The 27,170-nt window shown below is 44.8% G+C and overlaps 1 protein-coding gene across 11 annotated transcripts in view; it reads left to right on the forward strand.

Moving 5' to 3' along the window:
- Nucleotides 1–27,170, forward strand: part of NAALADL2 (N-acetylated alpha-linked acidic dipeptidase like 2) — a 1,287,075-nt gene that overhangs the window by 1,131,244 nt on the left and 128,661 nt on the right. For 2 of the 11 annotated variants that reach the window (XM_053310118.1, XM_053310117.1), the window contains exon 14: nt 15,784–15,835. The exons of the other annotated variants lie outside the window; for them this stretch is intronic. In XM_053310118.1, the coding sequence (XP_053166093.1) occupies nt 15,784–15,835 (52 nt within the window). The remainder of the gene's footprint in view (nt 1–15,783; nt 15,836–27,170) is intronic. 11 annotated transcript variants of the gene reach the window in all.

The raw sequence follows: 27,170 nt of genomic DNA on the forward strand, positions 1-27,170 counted from the left end.
AACTAGTTGCTGGTTTGACATTTTTCAAATGAATTTAACAAAGGGTGTGGAATTTATGACTAATAGAATCCTCAGGCCTTATAATGGTAGAACGTTTTAACTCCTCACTTTAACTATATACAGTAGGTGTTCCTGAACCTGTATAATCACATACACCTATCTTTGGCTTTTCAAACTTGACTGTGAGGCAGGAGATTCATGAGCATCACGAAATTACCTATAATAGGCCAATGGATATTCTCACGATGGCTTCTGCTTTGCAGTGGACAGCATCTATATTTTTTTACAAAAAGAAAACGGGGGGGGGGGACACCTCTGAAAGAAGTGCTGAGCTAGTATCCTATACACAGCGAGATTTTTTTTAATTATAGCAAATTCCAGTTGCCAAAGGAACAGCAATTTCCTTGCATCTTGGTGATGTGACCTGTGTTATGTCTCCTGCTATGTTGGATTTCTTGATTCCCCATACGCTCTCCCTCATCCAAATTAACGCAAGTCTTTCTTGAGCTACCCTTCACTAATTCCTTATGACATGGCAGGATTCTCCTCCTCCGCTTCAATAGCTCCTTTTTAACTTGTGCTTTCATCACAAGTGTAGTGCAACTGACAAGTGTGTATATGAAAGCTGACACAACTCATTGATATATATTGTACTTGCAGTGAGCAATTTGCCCAGAGATCATAGCCTGCTTAGCTATGTGTCTCACACCTACCTGGACAGGCAGAACTGCGTAGCTCATCCATCAAAATTCACCATGAAAGCTCAGTGGGATTTTTTTGAAACCAACAATGAGAAAATGAGAGCTGTGTAATCAAGATAAGATAAAAGGTGACAAGCAGCAAAGCTGATATAAGTCAGTGTTTCTTGGGAATCAAGGCTCATCTCTAACTTTAAATTAAGCAAGGGCTCACTCTTGTAGAGTCAGATCCCCCAAAGACTTCAAAATGATTTAGAATGCAACATGAGCTTTAAGGATTCCAGAGTGGGGTTACACATGAAGTCAACCCAGCCTGCTTGTCAGACATTCATCAAAGATGGACAGAAGCTCTTCTCATGATCTGTGAGAAGAGCTTCTGTCGGGTCTGCAGGGAGAGCGGGCTTAGCCCGCTTTCCCGCAAATGATCCTGCCCAGAGCCCTGGGCGGCCGGATTGGCCACCTACATGACTGCCAGTTCTGCCAGTAGCTGCCTGCTGCCTGTTCCCCATGCCCAGCAGAGGAGCAAGACCATCCACCAGCAAGAGGCACAGGGTGAGAGCCTGTGCTGGGTGTGGCTCCTCTGCTGTTTGTCATCTGTTGCCATCTGCTGCTGTTGCTGTCTGCCTGTGGGACTTCTGCCTGCCAGCTTTGGTACAGCTTTGGTACAGCTGAGTGTTGGCAGGACTGGGGTCCTGGGCTTCCATCTGCCCGCCCCTGGGCTACTTAAGAGACTGCCAGTGGCAGCAGGACCGCCACCGGCAGGGCCGTCACCGAAGGGGTGGCACCAAAGGGGGTCGCCACTTCGGGGAGCAATGAGGGCGAGGGCCATCCCCCCTGCTTCAGTATTGCTTGGGTTGGGGGGGGGCAGCAACTGAGATAAGGCTTGGGTAAGATTTGTTTTGAATATTTTGGAGCCTGTCTGGAGATGGGGAGATCGGAGAGCATGTCCATTGGTCTCGGGGCAGCAATCCCAGTAGTGGTGGGGAATAGAAGAAGTTACATTGGTAGGTCAGCAGGCCGTTGCAGGGGAAGGGAAATCAGAAACTTAATAGCTGTTTCCCCTGCTGGCTGTCCTGCCAGCTCTTTGACCTTGGGGCGTAGTGCCAACAACCCACAGAACCTTGCCTTGCTCCTTTGTAACGCCAGGTCAGTACAAAATAAATCTGAAGTAATCTATGATTTGATCAGGGATGAAGGGGCTGACCTGGTGTGCATCACAGAGACTTGGTTGGGGGAGGCTGGGGGCCCAGTTTGGGCCGAGCTTCTCCCTCCAGGGTACTCTGTAGAGGAGCAGGTAAGGGAATGTGGGCGGGGAGGTGGAGTAGCTGTGGTCTTTAGGGATAATATCTCCCTTACCAGGATCCCTATCAGCGTGTCTGATCATATTGAATGTGTGTATGTACGTTTGGGGACCAGGGATAGATTGGGACTTCTGTTGGTGTACCGATCACCCCGCTGCCCAACAGAGTCCCTAACTCAGCTTGCAGACTTGGTCTCGGGTTTGGTGTTGGAGTCCCCCAGGTTTATGGTGCTGGGGGACTTCAATATCCACTTTGGGACTGGGTTGTCTGGTGCAGCTCAGGAGTTCATAGCGGCCATGACAACTATGGGCCTATCCCAAGTGGTCTCTGGACCGACACATGTTGCTGGTCATACTCTTGATTTGATCTTTCATTCTGATCAGGGTGGTGTTCCATGGGTGGGGACTCCTGTGATCTCCCCATTGTCATGGACGGACCACCATCTGGTTAAGGTCGGACTCACAGTTGCGTCCCACCTCTGCAGGGGTGAGGGACCTATTAGAATGGTCCGTCCAAAAAGGTTATTGGATCCAATAGGATTCCAAGAAGCCTTGGAAGGATTTAATGTTGGCCCTGCCGGCGATCCGGTTGATGCCCTGGTGGAGAATTGGAATAATCAGCTCACCAGGGCAGTAGACATGATCGCTCCTAAGCGTCCTCTCCGACCCGCTTCAAAAATGGCTCCTTGGTATACGGAAGATCTACGGGAGCTGAAGCGGCAAGGTAGGCGACTAGACGCAAGTGGAGGAAAACTCGATTCGAATCCGACAGATTACGACATAGAGCACATTTAAAGATCTATGCTCTGGCTATACGTTCAGCAAAGAAGTGTTTCTTTTCTGCCCGTATTGCTTCCGCAGGCTCTCGTCCGGCGGAGCTATTCAGGGTTGTGAGGGGTCTAGTAGGGCCCCCTACTCCCCTGAATCTATCTTTGGAACCATCAGTTGCCCGCTGTGATGCTTTTAATGAGTTTTTTGTGGACAAAGTCTCTCGTATTTGGGTCGATTTAGACTCCACAGTTATCGCAGTGTCAGATGCAGAGGTATCCAGCAACTCCTCTTGTGTGGTTAGACTGGATCACTTTCAGTTTGTGACTCCTGAGGATGTGGACAAGCTGCTCGGAACGGTACGTTCTACCACCTGTCTGCTTGATCCTTGCCCGATGTGGCTTATACTACCTGGCAAGGGGGTTGTTGTGGAGAGCCTGGTGGCAATTATAAATGCCTCTCTGAGGGAGGGCAGGATGCCTCCTTGTTTAAAGGAGGCAATTATTAGACCTATTCTTAAGAAGCCTGCCTTGGACCCCTCAGAGTTTAATAGCTACAGGCCTATCTCCAACCTCCCATGGTTGGGCAAGGTGATTCAGAGGGTGGTGGCCTCCCAGCTCCAGGCGGTCTTGGAGGAAACTGATTATCTAGACCCATTTCAAACTGGTTTTCGGGCGGGCTATGGGGTAGAGACTGCCTTGGTCGGCCTGATGGATGATGTCCAATTGGGAATGGACAGAGGAAGTGTGACTCTGTTGGTCCTTTTGGATCTCTCGGCGGCTTTCGATACTATCGACCATAGTATCCTTCTGGACTTCTGAGAGTGTTGGGGGTGGGAGGCACTGCTTTGCAGTGGTTCCGCTCCTACCTTTCTGGCAGATTCCAGATGGTGTCGCTTGGAGACTGTTGCTCTTCAAAATCTGAGCTTTTATATGGAGTCCCTCAGGGCTCCATATTGTCTCCAATGCTCTTTAATATCTACATGAAATCGTTGGGAGAGATCATCCGGAGATTTGGTGCTTGGTGTTATCAGTATGCTGATGATACCCAAATCTATTTCTCCATGTCAACATCATCAGGAGAAGGCATATCCTCCCTGAATGCCTGCTTGGAGGCAGTAATGGGATGGATGAGGGATAACAAACTGAGACTGAATCCAGACAAGACGGAGGTACTTATTGTGCGCCGTCGTCACTCGGGAAGTGATATTGATCTACCTGTTCTAGATGGGGTCACACTTCCTCAGAAGGAACAGGTACGCAGTCTGGGAGTGCTTCTGGATCCACACCTCTCCCTGGTTTCCCAGGTTGAGGCAGTGGCCAGAAGCGCTTTCTATCAGCTTCGGTTGATACGCCAGCTGCATCCGTTTCTTGAAGTTCATGATCTCAAAACAGTAGTACACTTGCTGGTAACCTCCAGACTTGATTACTGCAATGCGCTCTATGTGGGGCTGCCTTTGTACATAGTCCGGAAACTACAATTAGTACAAAATGCGGCAGCCAGGTTGGTCTCCGGGTCATCTCGAAGAGACCATATTACTCCTATATTACAGGAGTTGCACTGGCTGCCGATAGGTTTCCGGGCAAAATACAAAGTGCTGGTTATAACCTATAAAGCCCTAAACAGCTTAGGCCCACGGTATTTAAGAGAACGTCTTCTTCTGCATGATCCCCATCGTCCACTACGTTCATCAGGGGAGGCTCGTCTGTGGCTACCTTCATGTCGTTTGGTGGCCACCCAGGGACGGGCCTTCTCTGTTGTCGCCTCGAGACTTTGGAATGCACTTCCCACGAGTATAAGAGTCTCCCCATCTCTAGTGGCTTTTAAAAGGGATTTAAAGACTCATCTTTTTACCCAAGCTTTTTAGCTTTTTAGCTTTTTAGCTTTTTAGCTTTTTAACTTTTTAACTTTAAAATTTTTAAAACTTTTGATTGTTTATTATTTGATTTAAATTGTTTTTAGTATTTGTTGTTGTGAACCGCCCTGAAACCTTGGGTTAGGGCGGTATAGAAATGTGTTTAATAAATAATAAATAAATAAATAAATATAAATAAATACAAGATAATGCAAGTCATTGCAAAGCCAATGTGGGCACAGAGGCAACCAAACTGTCCTGGGGTGAAATATATTTCTCTGGGATAACTTGGCCTCATATATAGCTTCCTGCCCCAAATAGTATGGAAGAGTTTACAGCACACCCATGGCAACTGAGTGGTAAAATGTGTGGCAAAGTGGTCCATCTTTATGAGCTCATTGTTAATCTTCCTCTCCTTCAGGCATCTCTTACAGTTAAAAGAAATATGAGCTGGTACATCAACAGGAAACACATATCCTTTCTCCCTTGTTGGATCATTTTCTCTGTTCAGAGCGATATCCCTGTATGGTGCATGACTTTTCATTTTAAGCAGCAGGCAACAATAAGGAGGGGGGCTGGCAGATGAGCTCTTGAGCCAAGTCTTTCAACAGCGCAGCACTCGTTTAAGGTTTTATGAAATTGTCTGAAACAGAGAGGGAGAAAGAGCTCACTGTAGCTATTTTTAATAAGCAAAGGAGTGCAGCCATAAATCTGAGGAGGTTTTATGAGATTTTATTTGCTACATTATTTGTGCGATGATAGCCTGATGAACACTGTTATAATTTCTCTTTTATGGCTTTGGCCCTATGTCATTTAAGGCTGTTCATATAATCCAGTGTAAAAGTGTCGGGAGGATGCTGGCGGTCATGAAAATGCGCAGGACAACAACGCTGGGGGGCATTTGGGTGTTCAAAGGTGACATTCCTTGCTTCAGCAAAGAGAAGGGTCAGTTTGAATCACCAGTTGTGTTCAGGGGCATAGCAAGGTTGGGCTGGGCCCTGGGACAACATGTGAAGATGGATCCCTCCCCTCCCCTCCCCTCCCCTCCCCTTCTTCCTTGGAGAGGCAAGAAGGGAAGAGCAAGCTGTCATCCAGCTGGAGGCCCCCTCTCTCAGGGCCTAGGGTCATTTGTATCCCCCACCCCATACAATTATAGCTATGCCCTTGCTTGTGTTTCTATCCTTTCTTTCCCATGGCGGGATGAAAGGTGATGTCAGTGGCACAGCAATATTGGCAGTTCGCCACTGTTGCTCACCTCCCATCAGCCTCCCCATCTTTCTCCCAAGACCCCTGGGCTGCTCACTCACTGCTAGCATCATCACCGGCGATTCAGTCCAATGACATCACCATCCCAGCACAAGCCCATCCCAGTGAGAGCAGCCATCTATTATTATTAATTCGATTTCTATACCGCCCTTCCAAAAATGGCTCAGGGTGGTTTACAAAGAGAAATAACAAACAAATACGATGGCTCCCTGTCCCCAAAGGGCTCACATTCTAAAAAGAAACATAAGACACACACCAGCAACAGTCACTGGAAGTACTGTGCTGAGGGTGGATAGGGCCAGTTACTCTCCCCATGCTAAATAAAGAGAATCACCATGGAAAAAGGTGCCTCTTTGCCCAGTTAGCAGGGGATACATTACATCACATTGCAGCCAGCATAGGAGGGCAAGCAAACGTGAAGACTGGCAGTGGGTGAGTGGCTGACCAAGGCCGCGGAGGTGGGCAGAGGACAGTGGAGGCGAGTGGCAGATGGGCCCCAGTCCCCAATCTCCATCCCCACATGGCAGCCCATGTGCTCTGCACACGTCCGCTTGAGTGGGGATCTGCCCGAGGTGATGCACAAAGGGGTCACAGGCACTGGCCCAACTGAGACTGTTTAGCTTCTAGCTCATATTCTTAAATTTCATTGTACCAGACATCTTTTCTCAAACAAAATTCAAAATGTCAGAATCCATTATTGATCCAGAGGTACATATCTGGAATCTTGCAAGCTAGGTGTGGGGGGAGTTCCTGCTCCCTTTCGGATCTTCATACAATATAAATACACCAAAAGTCAATTAATAACAACATCCTTTAAAAGGCGCCCCAATTTTTTTAGAAAATAAAACAACTGTACAATTTCACTAGTGCAATAGTGAAATTGCACAATAAAAATAAATTGTTTCAGTAGTTTCAAACAGTGGGAACAGCAGGAATTTATTTTGTTCTGCACACACACCCAATTTAGGGCACATATGCAGAATCTACTTGAATATTTCAAAATGGGAAAACTTAATGGAATTCAGTTGGTACATATGGGAGATTCCTTTGTGGGGCAAATAGTGGCCATGGGAAGGATCCAGATCAGGACCCAGATGCAAACAAACCATTAAAGCTCGCACTCCCATGCCATGGTTCTGATCCAGATTGCCCCGCCCATAGCTGCTATTTAGAAGGGGGTGGGAAATGAGTTTGTCATAACATGCAATCTGGCACTCAATCTGAAATAAAATATAATTTTGTATGGCTCATAATTTGGAGGGGGCAAAGCCTGGAAGCTATTTCCATCACTGCGACTGTATGAATTTTTATGACCAAGGCAGACATCGGTGGGAATGTTTTTGAAAGAAGTGTGCTTCCAATGTCAACAGTGTGTTTTTTTTTCACTGCACCAGGCTGGCAGCTATAAGAACCAGCAGTTTGCTGTAAGACCCTGCTGGAGCAACAGGCCTGCTATGTTGCTTGCCCAACTCTCCTTGGCTCTGGCCAAGGTTGTGGCTCTGGCACTCCCCTGCAAAGCCAGCCAAGGTCTGGGGCACTTGTGGAGCCCCTGCCTTGGCTTGGAATGGGACACCTCCCTGCATGCAACCATCAGAATAGGGTTGCCTGCTTTTTCAAAAGAGGTGTTTCTGAGTATAGCCAGGCCTCCTTAAAATGCATTACTGGAGACCTCGGCTTTGGAGCTTAGTGTTGTGAAGTGGAGTTTTAGTGTGTGACCAAGAAACTGTGTGGTCTTGACAGGGTCATATGAACCATCTCTAAGAACATAAGAATTGCCTTGATGAATCAGACCTCGGTCCACCTAGTGTTTCTTCCTGCCTCCAAGAGTGGAAAATCTATTCACAGTGTTTAATAATCATAATATTTATACAGCCCTCCTGCCAGCTGGCTCTTGGGATGCCTTAGAAGCATGAAGTATGCTTGCATAAAATAATATAATCACATAAAAATTAATGCACATTTTGGAAAGAATCAAAGTGGAAAGATTGGATGAGGCATCAAAGGGAAATAAACAGTGGCTCCCCTAAAGCACCTTATAAACTTTGAATTTCCAACCTTTTTTAAAGATGAAGAAGGTGGAACAAGAATGAGTTTCTAGAGAAGGGACTTCAACATTCCCATCACAGCAACATAATTGCTCAGTTAAGGGACGATGGTGGAATCCTTAAACCAGGGATTCTCAAACTTGGGTCCGCAGATGTTGGACTACAAGTCAGGGGTGGGACAGGAGAGAGAATTCCGAATTAAATTCAAAGTCCTGGTTCTTATCTTCAAAGCCTTGTGGGGCTTGGCGCCTGTTTACTTACAGAATCGCCTCTCCCATCCAGTTACATCCCGTACTGTTAGATCATTTCAGATGGCCCTGTTGTCGGTCCCTGATTTTCAAGAGGTTCGGAGTTCTAGGACCCACAAAAGGGCTTTTTTGGTTGCTGCTCCACTTTTTGGAATTCTCTTCCCCTTCAGATTCATCTAGCCCCCCTCTCTACCGGTCTTTAAATCCTTACTGAAGACCCTTCTTTTCCTCCGGGCATTTGCCCTGTAGTTTACTTTATTTCCTTTCGGTTATCTATTTTAGTTTGTATTTTTTGATTGTAATTATAAATGTTACCTTATTTACATGTCATTGTACACCTCCCAGAGTCTTTGGAGTGGGTGGTATATTAAATACTTCTAATAAATAAATAAAAATTAATTTTCTCCAATCTCAGACCGGCCAGAAGTAAATACAATAAAGAACCCAAATACCAAGTTATATAAGCCATCAATACTACAGAACATAAAAAGATAAAAGGATTAAACCCATTAAGCCTCATACTACTTAATCAGTTTAATGTGATGGGCATAAGCAGCTATTATTATTATTATTATTATTATTATTATTATTATTATTATTATTATTATTTTCACATTTATATCCCGCTCTTCCTCCAAGGAGCCCAGAGGAGCCTACATACTTGAGTTTCTCTTTCACAACAACCCTGTGAAGCAGGTTGGGCTGAGCGAGAAGTGACTGGCCCAGAGTCACCCAGCTAGTTTCATGGCTGAATGGGGATTTGAACTTGGGTCTCCCCGGTCCTAGTCCAGCATTCTAACCACTACACCACACTGGCTATACAACTCCTATCATTTCCAGCCACAATGACCATGGAGATGATGGGAGTTATAGTCCAAGATCTGTGGACCCAGCTGAGGCCTGTACATGGATACCTAAAGATCTGTCCTACACCAGAAAGTGTAACTCCTAAACTCTTCCAGATGAATGCCATCCATTTTGTGTTTCTTCTTCAATACTTCCCAAGATAGGGATTCTTTGTGTGAACCTATATTGAATCACTAGCATGATCCTTTAGACAGGCAACTTGTCCTTGCAGTCAGTGTATGTGAGATTTATCTAGTGTCCATTCTGTTTGCAGTCTATGTGACATCAACTAGATCCGATCTTTCAAGTGCTGCTGATGCTATCAGGCAGCACATGAAAAATATGTCCATGAGTTATACTTGTCAGCTTTTATTTTGATGCAGAATTGCAGTAAAATTGGTGAAAGCCCAACTAAGTATAACTGATGTTGTGAATAGTCCAGACTGATGGACTTTGCTAAGCAAAGTCCTAACATCCTGCTCCTTTTAGGACCTGGGTAGTGATGGTTTTGCCTGTTTCATTTTTATTTTTACCAGCCTATACTGAAGCACTTGAAGAGGCAACAATATTTAAAACAATAGCCTGATGTTGAAGAAATGCTAAAATTAATAAATCCCATATGCTAACATTAATTTCAACAAGTTCACCTATAACTGCTGAAATTGGTTCATTAAAAGCTAGGGAAAAAACTGCCTTACAACATTTTTGAAAAATGCACAGGCTAGGGCTTTAGCAGATCATTCACAGAGGGGAGTTATCCACTTGTGAGACAAAGGTAAAGTTTGCTGTCAAGTCAATTTCGACTACTGGCACTCAAAGATTTCTGTGGTTTTCTTTGGTAGAATAAAGGAGGAGTTTACCATTGCCTCTTCCTGCGCAGTATGAGATGATGCCTTTCAGCATCTTCCTATATTGCTGCTGCCCGATATAGTACCAGCGGGGATTTGAACCAGCAACCTTCTGCTTGTTAGTCAAGCATTTCCCCCACTGCACCACTTAAGGTAGCCATATGAAAATAAAGGTCTCTACAAGTTTCAAGTGCAGATAATAGTTTCAAGAATAAATTATTGGCTGATCTTAAAGATAATGGTGGAATATAAAAGAGAAAACTATAAGCTATTTCAGATGTATGATATTGCTCAACTAGAATTTATTAGTAAACTTGATTCTATTCATTTAGGTCTCAATATAGACCATGGTTGTCTTTCCCACTACAGGTATTTAGTTAGCACAGCATAAGAACATAAGAAGAACATAAGAACAGCCCTGCTGGATCAGGCCCAAGGCCCATCTAGTCCAGCATCCTGTTTCACACAGTGGCTCACCAGATGCCACTGGAAGTCTAAAGACAGGAGTTGAGGGCATGCCCTCCCTCCTGCTGTTACTCCCCTGCAACTAGTACTCAGGGGCATCCTGCCTTGAGGCTGGAGGTGGCCTATAGTCCTCTGACTAGTAACCAATGATAGACCTCTCCTCCATGAAGTTATCCAAACCCCTCTTAAAGCCATCCAGGTTGTTGGCTGTCACCACATCTTGTGGCAGAGAATTCCACAAGTTGATTATGTTTTGTGTGAAAAAGTACTTCCGTTTGTCAATCCTAGATTTCCTGGCAATCAATTTCATGGAATGGCCCCTGGTTCTAGTGTTATGTGAGAGGGAGAAGAATTTCTCTCTATCCACTTTTTCCACTCCATGCATGACTTCTATCATATCTCCCCACAGTCGTCTTTTTTCTAAACTAAATAGCCCCATGTGTTGTAGCCTTGTCTCATAAGGAAGGTGCTCTAGGCCCCTGATCATCTTGGTTGCCCTCTTCTGCAACCTTTCCAGTTCTACAATGTCCCTTTTTAGAGCAAAGCTAGGAAGATTGCATTATCTCCAATTCCTGCTTTTGGGAATGTTCAAAAGTGAGGTCAGTTTATGAGATCAAGATGTCTGTGTGTCTGTGAGTCCAGCTCTAATAACTTGTGTTTATAATCTGATACAAACAAAATTTACAGGAGGGAATCTTAGGGGAATCCTATTATGATCCATCACCTCCAAACAATATGGCAGCCACTCAAATTATTAGCATCATCATATGCTTGCAGTCCGATATTGACCACATTTACAGAATTAAGTAATTAAATATTGGGGCCATCCACATGACCTATTGGGCAGGTGGGCAGGGGAAAGGCTTCCCGAACCTTGCCTTACCCCAGGTGGTCATTGTTTTGTTGGTGGGAGCGCTCTCCTCTCTCCCACACAATTAACCCTGTTCTGTGCAGCATGGAGCAGGGCAGATTGTTCTGAGGCCGGGACTCATTGTCCCAGCCTCCATGAAGCCCACAATGCAGCACACGACACATGTGCTGCATTAGGGAATTGCCCCAAGAGGTGGGAGTTCTAGATGCCCATCTCTGTGTGTGGCCGGGCTAGAAGCAGTTTTGTGCTCACAGATGAGCACGTAGCTGGGGTATGGGAGCGCTTTCTCCTTTAAGGTCAGAGAACAGCTGGGGTAAATAGCTGGGTTAGGTGGAGCTGCATGCTGGGATTGGGCCCTATCCTAGCAGTACTCATACATGGCCTAACCCCAGCTGGGTCCCTAGCCCAGGTTAGGCTGTACATGAGAACAGCCTCATTAAGTATAATTCAATTAGGTACTACAGTATAATTCAATTAGGTACTACATGACACTAACGTGGTGTGTTGTATGATTCATCATGCTGAAATAAGTGAAAAGTAGTCTCCATTAGTTCTACTTAGAACTTCTTGACTATATGTGTGAACTATGAAGTCAACACTTCATGCATCTGATGAAGAGGGCTCTAATCTGCCAAAGCATATGCCACAATGCAGCTGTTGAACTTTAAGGCACCACAAGGCCATTCTTTGTGTTCACTTTTGCCTTCGTTTGCCAGTGGAATTTCACAGTTACGTTGCTAGTCATCCTGTGATCATTAGGAAATCACATTTTGTCCCCCATTGCAAATCAATATTCTTGTAAACCAAATAGTAATTTCCAGGTCATAAGGAATGTCTTGTTTAATTGCAACACATTTTCAGTCATCCCTGATGTATATTAGACTTGCCATTAATTGTGGCTTGTTAAAAAATGTTTTTGAGAGCTGTGCATGGCCTCTTGTCTGAAAGATGGTGGGGGAGAGAAGGAAAATAGGGTTGCTTTGAGCTCTTAAAAATTTATATTCTGAATCCAAAACATTAATTGAATCTCCTGTGTTTCACTTGCAAAATCCTTTGATCTCTGAAATTGGTTGTATGGATGCCAAATGGCAAATTTCTGTGGAATTGTTATTTATTATTTGTGTGCTGCTAAATGCAGCAGTTGAGGATTGAAACTTTTTCTGCTGTTGAATAACACGAACACAATTTTTCTGCCCTTATTAAACTCCTGATAATTAACCATCTAACGAGCTGTCCTCCCCAACCACTTTTCTTCCTATTTGTTCCTTTATATATTTTCCTTTTTTGTACAATGTGTGCAGCTAAAGCTTGATAGGCTGTGGCAGTGATCATCACTAATTGTCAAGCAGGGGCCACTTCTCAAAAAAAATGAACAAAACTTCAGTGTGAGAGCCATATTTTGCAGTGCTGACCTCTGCACAGTACTGTGCTTTTCTTAGTGCTGTGAGATCCCTTTAAGAGAAATGGAGCCCACTCTTAAGAGCTCTTGGAAGAAAGCACTGGGAAGGGCTACAATTCCCAACAACCTGTGGAGGGGCAAAGGGATCATGGAGCAAGGTCAGACAATTGTCCTCTGACCACCAGGGTCGGGGGGGACCAAGGCACGCCCTCAGCCAGGGTGCCCCCTTGCCTCCTCCCACACCTAGCCAGTGAACGAAGTGCTCACCAGCTGGGAATGTGAGGCACGCCCCTCTCCTCCCCGGCCAGTATTCCCCCAGTCAGCAGTTTGGGGAATCGCTGACTGCGAGCTCCTTTCCCTGCCTCCTTGAGAAGGAGTTGCCGGGGGGTGGTGGTGGACTTGGAACCTTCTGCATGCAAACATGCAGATGCTCTTCCCAGAGCGACCCCATCCCATAAGGGGAATATCTTACAGTGCTCACTGGTAATCTCCCAGGGTAGACACTGCTTAGCAAATGTGAACCAGGGCAGATACTGCTTAGCAAAGGGGACCATCTTGTGGTCATGCTCTCCACAAGACCAGCTCTCCTCCCTTGGTTGTGGTGCATTGTGTCTGTTATTTCTGATTGTCTACTTGGCTTTGACCCCTGGCTTAAGCTCTGGCTCATAGCTTGCCTCCTGATCCGGGGTGTAGCATTGATTTAACAAGCGGCGGATTAATGTCCCTGGGCCCCACTAGTTGGGTGTCAGCTTGTGCTTTGCTCTCCCCCTCATGCCTCTTTGAAGAAGAAGGGGAGGGGCCCATCTGCACCATTTGTTCCTGTGACCACTCCAACCTTGCTGTGCTCCTTGTTCCTGGATTTGATCCCTGTGTTTGACCTGTTACCTGACTTCTCAGCTTGTTCCCCAATCCTTGCTTCATGCCTTTCCCACCGCAGTACCTCCCTGGTTGGTTCTGCCGGTCCCAGTCTGGCATCAAAACCCCTTTTAATCATTTGAAGAAATACTGCCTGGGGAGATATCTGAATGGCTCAATGGATTATTTGAATGGCTGACCTTCCCACCTGAAGTATTCCAAAGCAAGAACCAAGATATGGCATGAATTGAGAGACTCTAGGCTAGGCCTAATGCCCTGCTTTCTCAGAATGTGTGCCTGAAATTCTATCACTGACCTTGCTGCCATTGTGGTCATAGTAACTAAACAACCCTTCATTTGAAGAGTTTTCTCTCTCCAAACACCTCTCATTTGGAGAGATGAAGCTTAAGCATCTGTGCTTGTTTTCAAAGGTCAAAAATTAGATGGATTGAGAAAATGGAATGGGCTAATCAGGGTTCTTGGTTGTATGGAAGAGCCCTACATTCATACAGCTGTACATGCATAGGACCCTTTGACACTAAGGGCCAACACACATGGGGAGAACAATTCTATAGGGCTTGTGTTTTGCTGTGTTCTATTTTTAATTTTATTTTTACTGACAAAGGACCTGGAAAGAACCTAAGTTCTCTCTAGAAAAAGTCATGCATTTCCCCCACAACTTAAATATTCAGAACTAAGCACAATGCAAATACTGTTTGGATCTCAGCCTTCTCATTAAATCTGACAAAAAAAGAGAGGAGCATTACCGCTTAATGTAGTCAAGATGCAATACGATAAAAGACATGCTTGAGAGGACAGTGGGGGGAAACAAATTGCATAACCTTTTGCAGATCTCATTACTAAACCTGAACTTTAAAGGGGTGCAGGAATAAAACCTGATGTGGATGCTAAAGCCAGATTTCTACATCACATGAACAGAAGTGGATTTTCAGTCTTGGAACTATTCATACATTTTCAATATAAGAGTGTGTGTGTGTTTAAAATAAAACTACTCGTATTTTTCTAGCATAAATTTTGTAAATAAAATCTATTCATTTATCATTATCATTATCATTTTTGGCTGACATCCACATGAATGCTGTGCTTATACAAACTTGTTGCACTAGCTCAAGAATATTGCACTAGCTAGTTCCGCTAAGTTAGGAGCTTGTTTCAGATTAGTCCTTGCACTAGCAGAAGATCATTTGCACAACATGTTGATAATTTGCACAACATGTGCAACTGTAGCACAACTTTTTAGCACAGCTTTGTTCTGCAACCTTGTATATGACTCAGAGAAAGTCTTCCACTAGTGGTTGTGCAACACTGCGGAGCACCACAACCTTGCACAGTTCTACAAACTTCTCAAGCATGCATAACTTCCCTCACTATGCTTGTGCAATATTCGTCTGGATGCCAGGCCCTTTCCCACTATCCTTGTTGTGCAAGTGCAACACTTGCACAAGTGCAGTGACTGCACAACTTTGAACAATCACACAACTATGCAAGCTTTTGCATATGCACAGTTTTGTTCATTGTGCTAGCTCAATAACAGTCTGGATGTCAGATGATGATGATGATAACGATGATGCTGATAATAATAGCACCTCAGCACCATAGGGGCCACAGAAATCACCATCAGCCAATTACAAAAAGCAACTTTACTGGGAACAGCCTATATTCTGCGACGATATCTATAATAATAACAGCAACAACACTGATAATAAAATTCAGCCATCCATGCTCCTTGAGAAGGACTAGATGTCTGGATAAAACAAACTAGTCAATTACACCTGTCTGACTTTGTAAACAAAAATAATAATGGCTGGATTTTATTATCAATATTGTTGTTGTTATTATAGATATCATTGCAAAATATAGACTGTTCCATAAAAGCAGCTTTACTGGGAACAGTCTATATTTTGTGACGATATCTATAACAACAACAATATTGATAATAAAATTCAGCCATCCCAGGTCCTTGGTAAGGACTCGATATCTGGATAAAACAAACCAGTTAATAACACCCATCTGACTGTGTAAACAAGAAATAATAATAATAATAATAATAATAATAATGATGATGATGATGATGATGATGATGATGAAAATAATCCAGTATGTATTTCTGTGATTTGTAAACCTGTTCCAAGACTTATAAATGTGCTGCAGAGTTTTGTAAACGTGACTGGATTTCCGAAATTCGTTTGGGGGATATTGCCTGTAAATCTGTTCCTTAAGTCCTGAAGAAGTTTAAGGGTGTTTAAAAAGAAAAGAAGCAGCAGCACAGCCTCTAAGCCATATATCATTTTAAAACAGGATTTTCCAAGCCGCTTGAAGACTTGCAACCCCAGCTTTTCCTGGGTATCAGGTTTGCCTCTTTATTATCATTCTGGAAGGGGGGGGGGACCTTGTGCTGTTGAACAATGTGGAAGTTCACTTCGGGCCAGTGAGCAGCTGTTTTAAATTGCTCCCTGTAACAGCTGCCTTGGTGTAGCACACTCTTTATGAGCAACATCTTGCCATGCCATTTGCTTTTCCTCCACAACTTTGGGTTCCCCAAATGGGAGCCTTTTTCACATGGTCAGAAAACATGCCAGTTTGATTTGCAGAGGGGTAGTTGCTGCAACTGGACAAAGAGGCGCCTCGGAAAGTGGGGATTCTCTTATATCTAGCAAAGAGAGAGCAACTGGTCCTATTCAAGCCCAGCACAGCATCCTTCCTTTGGCTCTTCCTAATATCTACTTTGTCTTTTTAAACTGTGAGCCCTTTCTCATGATCAGTAAGAAAGGGCTTGAGGAAGAGCAGGGGGAAAGGCTGTTAGCATTGACCTCCACGCAGGCAATCCCTCTGTCCTTGCTGAGTGGGCAGATTGCCTGCCCAGGTGATTGCTGGCTGCACCCAGAACTGCCTCTGAAGCATCGCCCCACCCCAGGACTCCCATAATGCACTGTGTGAGTGCGCAGTGCATTATGGAGATCCTCTGATGCCAGCCGGGAGGTCTACAGTCTTCCAGCCCCAGCTGCAAGCAGCAGGCGCTGGCAGACAATCAAGAGAATGGGGCTAAGAGAGCACTAGGTCTCTTAACCCCATTGAAGAGGGGGCCTCTTTGTGGGATTTGCCACAGTGCTGCCGCCACACTTACAATCAGCAAAGACCAGACTTGCCTTTCCTAGCCCAGTTTAGGCTGATCGTAAGAACAGCCTCTGTGAACCCTTTGGCGACAGAAAATCATTGTTTGTTTTTTTAAATGTAAAATGCCTTTTTTGTTGAAAAGCACTATTCTAACAACAAACAAACAAACAAACAATACAGGTGGCCCTCATTATCCACGGTCTCATGGATCACGGTTTTGTCTATCTGCAGTTGGGTATAAGAGACCCAGTTTCTTTATTTGCGGTTAAAAATAGGCCAATTTCACCTATCTGATGTCATTTCCAGCTGCTATTTTGCAGCACAGAGCCATTTTGTGACTCTTTTAAAAAATATATCTGAGATTTTTGGCAAAAATCCACAAAACTGTGGAGGATTTATGGGTTGTGGGACTGCTGATGAGCTGGAGGCCTGGAGAACAAGGCACTGTGCTTTATTCCCTTTGTTGTGGGGTTGTTGTTTTTTTAGGCCTTTTTAAAGCCCTTTTTAAAAAAGCACTTTTTTAGCTTAAGGAACCTAACCCCTAGATTCCCATAGGGGTAAGGTTATGTTATTCACAGTTTCCGTATTCATGCCAATAGCTGAGAATGGAACCCACATGAATAACGATGGCCACCTGTAATAATAATAGGGTAGGATTGCATGCACTGTCCCTGTTCTGATAACCTCCACATATTTAGGAACATAGGAAGTTGCTTTATACCATTGTTCCATCCAGCTCAGTATCGTCCACACTGTTGTCTACTACTACCACTACTAGTACTACTACATATATACCGCTTTTCAACAAAAGTTCTCAAAAGTGGTTTATGTAGCAAAATAAATAAATACTAGCCGATCTGGCGCAGAGCATCTGTGCCACTAGTTCTCCCTATCTCTTCTATCCATCTCCATCCCCCCTCACTTTAGGCCCTGTCCGTTCTCTCCCTCCCAGTCCACTTTCCCTCCCTGCCCGCCTGCTCCCACCACTATTTTCTCACCCCATCCCTGTTGCTGTCCAGGCAGCTGCTCGCAAACTCTCGCGAGAGCTGCCACGCATGGGATTAGTGATGGGTACACCTTGGAGAAATATATATAATGATAATAAGATGGTTCCCTGTCCCCAAAGGACTCACAATCTAAAAAGAAATGTAAGTAACAGCCACTGGAGGGATGCTGTACTGGGGTTGGATAGGGCCAGTTGCTCTTTACCCTGCTAAATATAAGATAATCACCACTTCAAAGGGTGATCTCCCAGGTTCCAGGCAGGGATCTCTCCCTGCCCTACCTGGTGATGCCAGGGATTGAACATGGGACCTTCTGTATGCAAACAACATACTTTACTATTGAGCTGTAGCCCCAGCCTGCTTGTACAAATATAACCTGGCTGTACACATATAACATGTATAGGCTCAGCAATCCACATGAATTGGAAGTCTGCAACTGCATTAGGAACCTTGTGCATACTGAGCCCATGAACACATGGAGGTCAAACATGGGGAAAGGAAGTGCCTTCCCACTTCCTTCCCATGAGTTCAGTCTCCAGATTGAAATACATTCACTGAAATACATTCACGAAATACATCTTGCCCTTTCTGTTCTGAGGCATTCCTGTCTTTGGTATTTTGTGAACCTTATTAGCTCATTGAAATGGTAAAGACCAGTGCACAAGTACTGGCATATGTCATCGTATAGGAGCAAGTGGGTGTTCCCTGACAAAGTAGGGTTGACCCATTTGGTTCTGCCATAACAACCAGATGGGCACTGAGATAGCTGTCTGAGCTTAAATGGTGCTCATTGGGCATTGTGCCACTGTAACTAAACTAAATAGGTTCCCAATTATTGGCGCTCTTCTCATGATCTCTGAGAAGAGCTCCAGGGAGCTCTGCGGGAAAGGCTTACCTTTGCCCGCCCAGACGAACTGTGGCTTGTCTGGCAGCTTCAGGGGTTGGGATATTGGGATACACTGCTGTGCATCACCCTGCCTCAGGAGTCCCAATAATGCACCGTGAAAGTGTTCAGTGCATCCTGGGACACCCCCCCCCCCACACACACACCGAATGTGTCAGCCACATGATCAAAAAATGAAGTTAAGGGAGCACTTGATCCCTTAACCTCATTTTAGCAGGAGGCTACTTTGGCGGGTTTGCCGTCGTGTAGCTACCAGGATCAGATGCGATCCCGGTTGTTCACATGAGCATGCAAAACTGGGCTGGGCTCCCTTCTCCCGGTTTTGCACGCTCGTGTAAATAACCTGATTGAGTGATTATTATATCAGATACTATGAGTCAGTTTACATGGCGGCCTGAATGTTAGGAAGCTGGGGACATGTTGGGTGAATGTAGGGAAGTGGCAGAGCATGCTCTCAACAGGCGAAACATCTGAATATACCCAAGTCCAATCCCTGCACCAGTTTCCTGAGGTTCTCCCCAGATTCTCTGCCCACTTGTCACCTACGTTCGGTTGGATGGAGATTTGGGGGTAAATCTTGGGTGGAGGTCAAGAATGTCCCAGGAACTGGACTTGGGTGGGTTCAGACATCATTCCTTCAAGGAGCATGCACCTCCACTTCCCTGCATTTCTTAACACTCGGACAGTTGATTGAACCCACCCATATATGCCCTACACACGATTCATGTGTGGAACCAAAACAGGGTCTGCGAGGAGAGAGGGTTTGACCCATCTCCCCGCAGACATGAGGCTGCTGGTCGGGAGGCTCCTGGTTGGGAGGCTACTCGTGAGTCGCTGCAGTGCCCTCATGCCCCAAACCCGGGATAAGCAGCAGGCTTCGTAGGTGAGCTTGCTGCCGAGCCGCTGCCGGGAGGCGTGCGGCTCCCATTACTGCACATGAGCAGCAGGAACCAGGCTGGGCTCCCTTAGCCCAGTTCCTGCTGCTCGTGAGAATAGCCTCATTGCCTTTTAGCAAATAACCGTTTTACTCAGTAGGTCTTTCAAAAAAGGGTTGCATGTGTATGTAAACACACATATAAACACATCCTAATGTTATTCTCACAACTGACTATACCCAGCTAGGGCTACCCTACCTAGGTACAGATGGTCATAAGAGGTGCTGGGATCGGTTTTAATCTTAGCGCTCTGCGACAGGGTAGCCCATGGTTTTTTTTTAACTGGGCTAATAGTGGGGTCGAAGGATGTGAGTGCACCATTCCACTCCACTCCCCATCATGCCTGCAGCCTGAGTGTTCACAAAGCCAGGCAGCCTGCAGCCTGAGTGTTCACAAAGCCAGGCAGCAAGAGCACCTGGCAGCAGTGGAATTCCCCAATGCACCATACTCCTGGAACAATGCATCATGGGATGCTGAAGGACTTCCTCCTCTAGCTCCTGGCTCTGCCACTCACCACAGCTTGGCTCATGTGCCACAGCAAGTGGCAGAACTGTCAGGGGAGGGCAATCTTGTGTGGAGAGGCAGGGAGGAGTCTGCCTCCTTGCTCGCCCTCCCCTGCGAGGTTGTGTGAATGACTATACTAAATAAAATAAAATGCATAATACTTTTTCTAAAGAGGCAGCTAGCAAGCAGTTACAATGTGCATGTCCTTTCCTTTCTGATAGGTTAAGCTGGAGGAGCAGCAAAAAAGATTATCTTCACTCTGCCGTGTGTGCCTTTGAGGAGAAATAATAAACCTAGTGTGGTACATACATGATTAAGGGTGTTAAGGGTGATAATTTATAGTGCGTTGGGTAACATTAGTTTCATCAAGTGCTAATAAGAATTATATCAACATATTAAGTGGAGTAATGTTTTATTTCAGCTTAAATTCCTATACAGGAAAAATATGTCTTAATGAGTAAAACATGGATGTTGTGTGCTTGTTCATATCCCATTTGCAGAACACATGTGTGCGGCGGGGTGGGGGGGGTGTAATTCTGTTAGAAGAATGCATGATATTCTTAATCTCTCAATTGTCACTTGAGGTGTGGTAACTCTTGAAGAGAAGTGCTATCATCCTCTGGATCAAAACACTGAGAGTGACTTAGAGTTGGAGAAGCATGTTGGAGAGGCGTCAAAGAGAGATAGAGCTGTAATTATGGGTGACTTCAATTACCCTCACATCAACTGGGCAAATTCATGTGTGGTGTTGGCAGAAAGGCCAAATTTCTAGACATGCTAAATGACTGTGCCTTCGAACAAGTGGCCATAGAACCAACAAATAGAAGGCGACTTAGGGCTTAATCCTGAGTGGTTCCTATTCAGTCCTCATCAAACCAGGGTTTGGATGGGCGGGCACCCAGGTGGCTTTGGAGTATAGTCAACTTTCCTAATTAAATGTTTTTGGAGCTCATGCACTAAATTCTTGTATGTCTCCAGAGAGGCAAGAGACAGATCCATTGATGTGAGGTCTCGCCGATATCTCAGGAAGGGTTCCACTGAAAGCAATTCCTGTATTGTTTGGTCAAGCTGGGGTGTCCATTTGGCATGACACCGACCTTGGCCCTCTGGAAGAATATTGGGAGTGTAGTGAGTCTCCAGGCATAACTGTTGGACCAAGGGCGCCAGTTGGAGGAGGAGTGGGAAGTGCTAAATGATTGTGCCTTAGAACAGTTAGTCATGGAGCCAACCAGAGAGATGGTGACCTTGGACTTAGTCCTGAGTGGTGCCCAGGACCTGGTGTGAGATGTCAGAGTTGTAGAACCATTGGAGTGTTGGAGATGGACTTCCAGTGCATTGACCTTTTGCACCAACTGTCCTAATGACCACTAGGGGCATTGGGAGTAGAGATAGTAAGTAAGGGTCTCCCTGACTGTTCTGACTGTCTCTACTCTATGACCCCTGATCTGACTCTTCCACACTTAATGTGCTTAGTCACAATCCTTCCGTTCCCTCCTAGTGAGAAGATGGAAACATCTCTCTCCCTCCTTACCTATTAATTATGTAGTTCTGTAGATTAGATTTAAGTCTTTCCTATCCAAGTGTACTTAACCAATAAATACTTAGTATTTAGTTCTACAAGGATCTCCATGTGTTTTTATCTAAATAGCTGCAACAACTAAACCATCCTCTGCTACCTACTCTGTAACTGGAGTGTGTGCTCATTCCTTAGTGCTCTGCTGTTTTACCCACTGAGGGTAAAAATTAACAACCTCTAACATGGAGAACAGTGACCATAGTGTGATCCAATTCATCTTATATGCGAATGGAGCATTGCCTGTGTTGGACTTCAGAAAAGGAAACTTCTCAAAAATAAGGAGACTGGTAAAAAGGAAGCTGGAAAGGGAAGTCAGGAGGGTCAAATCACTCCAGAAAGCATGGAACTTATTTAAAGCCACAATAACAGAAGGTCAGTTAGAATAATATATACCAAGAAGAAGGGAAAGTACCACCAAGTTCAGAAGGACACCAGTGTGGCTAACAAGTATAGTCAAGGAAGCTATAAAAGAGAAGATAACTTCCTTCAGAAAATGGAACTTTAGGACCAACTAAAATAAGCATTTTTTCACACAGAACATAAATAATCTATGGTCATTAGCTTGGATTACTTTAAAAGGGGCTTAAACAAATTCATGGAGGACAGTTCTATCAAAGGCCACTAGTCTGGCGGATACAGGCCACCTCCAATCTCAGAGGCAGGATGCCTCCAAATACCAGTTGCAGGGGAGCAACAGCAGGAGAGTGGCAGGCGTGGCTCGTGAACTCTCCTCCGGGGGTGGCGGCGGGTGGCTTCTTTAAGGTAAATGGAGCCGGTGCTCTGTGCCGCCCAGCAGCTCCCGTGGCGGGGAATCGCCTCCGCCACTCACCTGGCCGCTGGCAGGGGCTCACCTCCACGGGAGCCAGGTGAGTGGTGGAGGCGATTCCCTGCCACGGGGGCTGCTGGGCGGCACAGAGCACCGGCTCCATTTACCTTAAAGAAGCCGCCTGCCGCCCACTCCCGGAGGCGCATTCACGAGCCACGCCTGGAGAGAGGACATGCCCTCACTTCTTGCCCCGGAGGAGAGGGCCACTGCATGAAACAGGATGCTGGACTATAAACAGGATGCTGGCAATTATTATTATTATTATTATTATTATTATTATTATTATTATTATTTTACATTTATATCCCGCTCTTCCTCCAAGGAGCCCAGAGCGGTGTACTACATACTTGAGTTTCTCTTTAACAACAACCCTGTGAAGTAGGTTAGGCTGAGAGAGAAGTGACTGGCCCAGAGTCACCCAGCTAGTATCATGGCTGAATGGGGATTTGAACTCGGGTCTCCCCGGTCCTAGTCCTGCACTCTAACCACTACACCACGCTGGCTAGGACTAGATAGGCCTTGGGCCTGATCCAGTAGGGCTGTTCTTATGTAAAAGATACTCAAGCAGTTCATTGCAAGTCATTATGTACAAGAGGGTATTCTGCTGTTGTTCAACTAAATTTAGAGGGAGGATGCTGCTGAAGCATTGCATTGTGTATACTGTTTTCTTCCTTGCTGACTGCTACACATTTTCTTTTAGACAATCTTGTCACCTCAATCAAAATTACTTTGGGGGCAATCCTCTGGGAACATTTCCTGTTTAACCATCTTGTGCCTTTTTCTATGGGTTCACACACAGAACCTACTTGCAAAGTCAGTAACCGTCAATGGCTGTCTGAACCCATGCCAAAGCAGGAACCTGAAGTTTTATGAGGGCCTCAAATCGACCAAGATCTGAAGCTAGCTTGCCAAATCAAATGCTTCTCAGGTGTGGGTTACATCTGAACTCACATGCTTTATGAATTCCTGGTTCATTCCTGATGAGCCAGCCCACTTTGCAGTCAGATTAATGGCTGTGAAGCAGATGATGTAGGGAAGTCTTGCCACTGCCAGCGGAAAGGGCAGCTGGGATAGCATCTGGAGCCTCACTTGGAGGCACAGCCAGGGGACATACATCTGGCTCAACTCAGATACTTCCAACAAACCAAGATGTGATAATCTGTAGTACCATCTTCAAGTTCCCTCCATATCTTGGTCTGGGGGGACCTTAGAATCTGCACTGACTGTGCATCTAGCTTATGTAAACTCCTTTGAGAACTTTTGTTGTTGTTGTTGTTGTTGTTGAAAAGTGGTATGTAAATATTTGTCATAATTATGTTGAAATGAAGGCCCAGATCCAATCATGTATGCAAATAACCCTGCCAGATAAGCTGCACTGATTCAGTGTTTGGTGGGGAAAGAGATGAATGTTCATTTCATTTCAGACTTCATTTCATTTTATTAATGTTGATCCTACCCATTTTTTGTTCCTGTGAGCCCAAAGCACCCATCCATGGAGGATGTTGCCTACTACTCCTTCTAGGGTCCCTGCTTCAGGCTTGCTTCTTTCTAATGAGAGGACTGACTCAGGGCCAAACTACCCCCACTGAGTGATTGGAGCCTCACCCTCCCTCCCTCCCTCCCTCCCTCATAGGGCCACAGCTGTGTCCTAGGTTTATTTATATTTATATCCGGCCCTTCGTCCTAAGACCCCAGGGTGGTTAACCTACCTGAACAGGGTGGGTTTAGATGTAGATTAAAACAATTCAATAAATTGAACAAAGTCAACTTAAAGTTTTAAAAGAGCATAGGATAGCAAGGTTAAAGCCCCCTCAGCCCCTTCCAGTTCCAGTTTGGATCAGGGCAAGCCTGTAGCCAGCCTAAAAAAAAAAAAGAGGTGGTTTTTTTTGCAGAAGTCAGGGGAGGCTGGTTATAAAATGTTCAGTGAAAACAGTCAGTGAGGCTGGTTATGGGCCTGAATGCGGGCTCTGCACAGTTGCAATATATTTATAGGGGTTTTTTGGGGGGGGGGGGTGTTAAGCATGAAAGATCCCATCATACAGTAGTCATATCGAGGCAATTCTCACGATTTCCAAAAAGCAGGCTAAGGAAGCCTAGCCCGCTTTTTGGCAAGCGTGAGAACCACTGGGCTCGCAGGCAAGCCGGTGTCCTCAAAGCGGGTAACCTGCTTAACTAGCCCTCCCTTTAGATCAGGTTAGTGTAGCGAGCTCTCCGCTAAACCCATCTTTTTGATCATGTGTTGTCACGGCATGGCTCTGTGCTGTGGCAACACACTAGGAGACCCCCGCCAGGAGGCTGAAACAAGCCTCCCGGCCCTGGGGGTCTCTACAGAATGCCCCATGGGTTCATGCAGGGCACCCTGGAACTTCCAGGGGCCATGTGGCCCCTGATCGCCACAGCCCCCACTGGCTCCATGATGGAGCCAGCAGTCCTGTGGGCAGCCGATCTGGCCGCCCAGAGCTACAGCCTGGATCGTCTGTGGGGAGAGCAGGCCAAGCCTGCTCTCCCCACGGAACCCCCTCCGGCGAGTCTCAGCAATCATAAGACCCACCTCTCATCTAGTTGTCTCTCAGAACAGGGTTGTACATAAATATAGGGTGTGGGTGTCTCTGAATGAATTTTTCCCCCATTGTGGTTCAGTGGTACAGCACATGCTTTGTATGCAGAAGTTCTCAAATTCAATCCTGACATCACCAGGGAGGGCTAAGAAAGACCACTGTCTGGAACCCTGGAGAACCACTGCCAGCCAGTATAGACAGTACCAAGCTAGATGGATCAATGGTCTGATTCAGTAAAAGGCAGCTTCCCACATTTCTATTCATCTTTCACACTTTAAAAAGTAAATCTTTTCAGATAGAAGAGAGAAGTATTCTTCCATTTTTCTAATTTGGAAAAAGAAATTTGGGGGATGCAGTACTGTGTGTGTATACAACACCAGCTTGTTTCTTTCTTTCTTTAAAACTTCAGGAAAACACAGTACAATATAATCTGACAGGCCAATGGTTAATAAGCATCACACAGTTTAGGTGAAGTGGCACTTCTTCCCTTGGAGACACAGTACTTGCCATTTTAAACTTTGCACGGAATAGCTACGCTTTGCTGGAGCTGGTTGATACCAAACGCCTCTTTGCTTCTGGCTGCCATAGCACTTCGACTGTATCCTGACCTTAGCTGGCTGATATTCATCTTTTGTCGTGATTAATGCAATAATTAAAAACATATTGCAGGGGTTTCCATTTATTAAGTGTCTACCTGTAATGCAAAATGTACAATTTATATACATGTAATGCACAAACTATGAAAGGTAAATGTTATGAAGACTGGGAGACAGATGTAGATATTAAAATTACATGAGCGTATTAAACACAATGATCTGAGTCCAAACACCTAATGGAATATTCTTTTTAATGAAAGCAACATGATGCATATAATATATACACCATGCCTTAAAGGCAAAGGAATAAGAATTAAGGTTTACTCTCAGTGTTTCCCTACCTGGCTGTTAAATTAAGCAACAGATTCAAATAAATAAATTCAACTCCAGATGAGATTATTTTTATGTAAACAAGGTGAATTTAAATGAGAGTAACACTTTTGCTTGCATATTGAGCTAAAATTCCCATAAAGAGTAATGAGAGCGTTCTTTTAAAAGGGAAGAGGGTTAAAAGGGAACCAAAGGGGAGAGAGGCTTGTAATGGAGAAAACAAGTAGTGGTTAACTTTGCCGTTTATATACATGCTAGCCAAGTACTTTGGGAGAATTACATTTGTATATGCCACTAGCATTCAGAATAAATCATGGACATTGAGGGGATATTGATAGAAAATAAAGAATAAAGTAATGAAAGTTGTTACTTCTCATGATTTGGAGATTTAGGCCCTTATGGAATTTAGGAATGATCAAAGTACCACTCTGCCCTCCTCTGGCTTCTCTAGGCTTTCAAAATTAGGGCTCAGATTAAGTGCCCCTGACCCCAACATCACTATGCATTTGCAGGTAGGGAAATGGGGCATCTGAGGGATTTTTGGGGAGAATATTCAGAGTGGGTGGGGTATGCCACTATCACTGCCTGCACATCATTCCTTCCATCAACCCATCAACCCATTTTTATTAATCTGGTCCAGAAGGCCCCTGGAATGAGATGGAATCTTTGGCCAGTGCATTTTTCCCCACTCCAGATTTTGCCCTCACCAGACTTAACCCCAAAGAAAACTGATGGGAGATTGGCCCACTTCCATTTTGAAGCATAAGGATTCAAATGACTTTTCTCTCCGCCCTTTTAAAATAAAGTATTTATTTTAAATTTTAAATTTTCAACTTGAAAATGAATAAATGTATAAAATCTGAACCTTTGGAAGTGGATTTGTGTGTGTATGTGTGTAAACTAATAAAACAAATTTATTAATTTAGAGTTCTAGTTTATAAAATTTGTAGGGAGAAATAAAGAGAAACAGAAGTGTTACCAAGCATATTCAACATGTTCTTTCTTAGCTGGAAATTTGGCCAACTATATACACTGCCCTGAACTCCTTGTGAAAACAAGAGGGTCTAAATGGAGATATCAAGCCAAATAGTCAAAATCAGTTTCAGAAATATGCTTGTAAAAAATAGAGATGTGCATGAATCGATTTTTTCATTTTGATTTGTACCCAAATCAAAACACCCCCAATTTGTTTTGGGTCCAAATCTGACCCCCCATCACCCCAAATTAGATTTTTACCAGCATTCTCCAAATCTGAATCTGAATTGATTTAGATTTTTTTAAAGGGTCCTGAGTCCAAAAGAGTGGGGGGTGGTAGTGCCCAATGGGTGGAAGCTACCA

This window comes from Hemicordylus capensis, chromosome 3 (genome assembly GCF_027244095.1).
Source record: "Hemicordylus capensis ecotype Gifberg chromosome 3, rHemCap1.1.pri, whole genome shotgun sequence".
NCBI lineage: Eukaryota > Metazoa > Chordata > Lepidosauria > Squamata > Cordylidae > Hemicordylus > Hemicordylus capensis.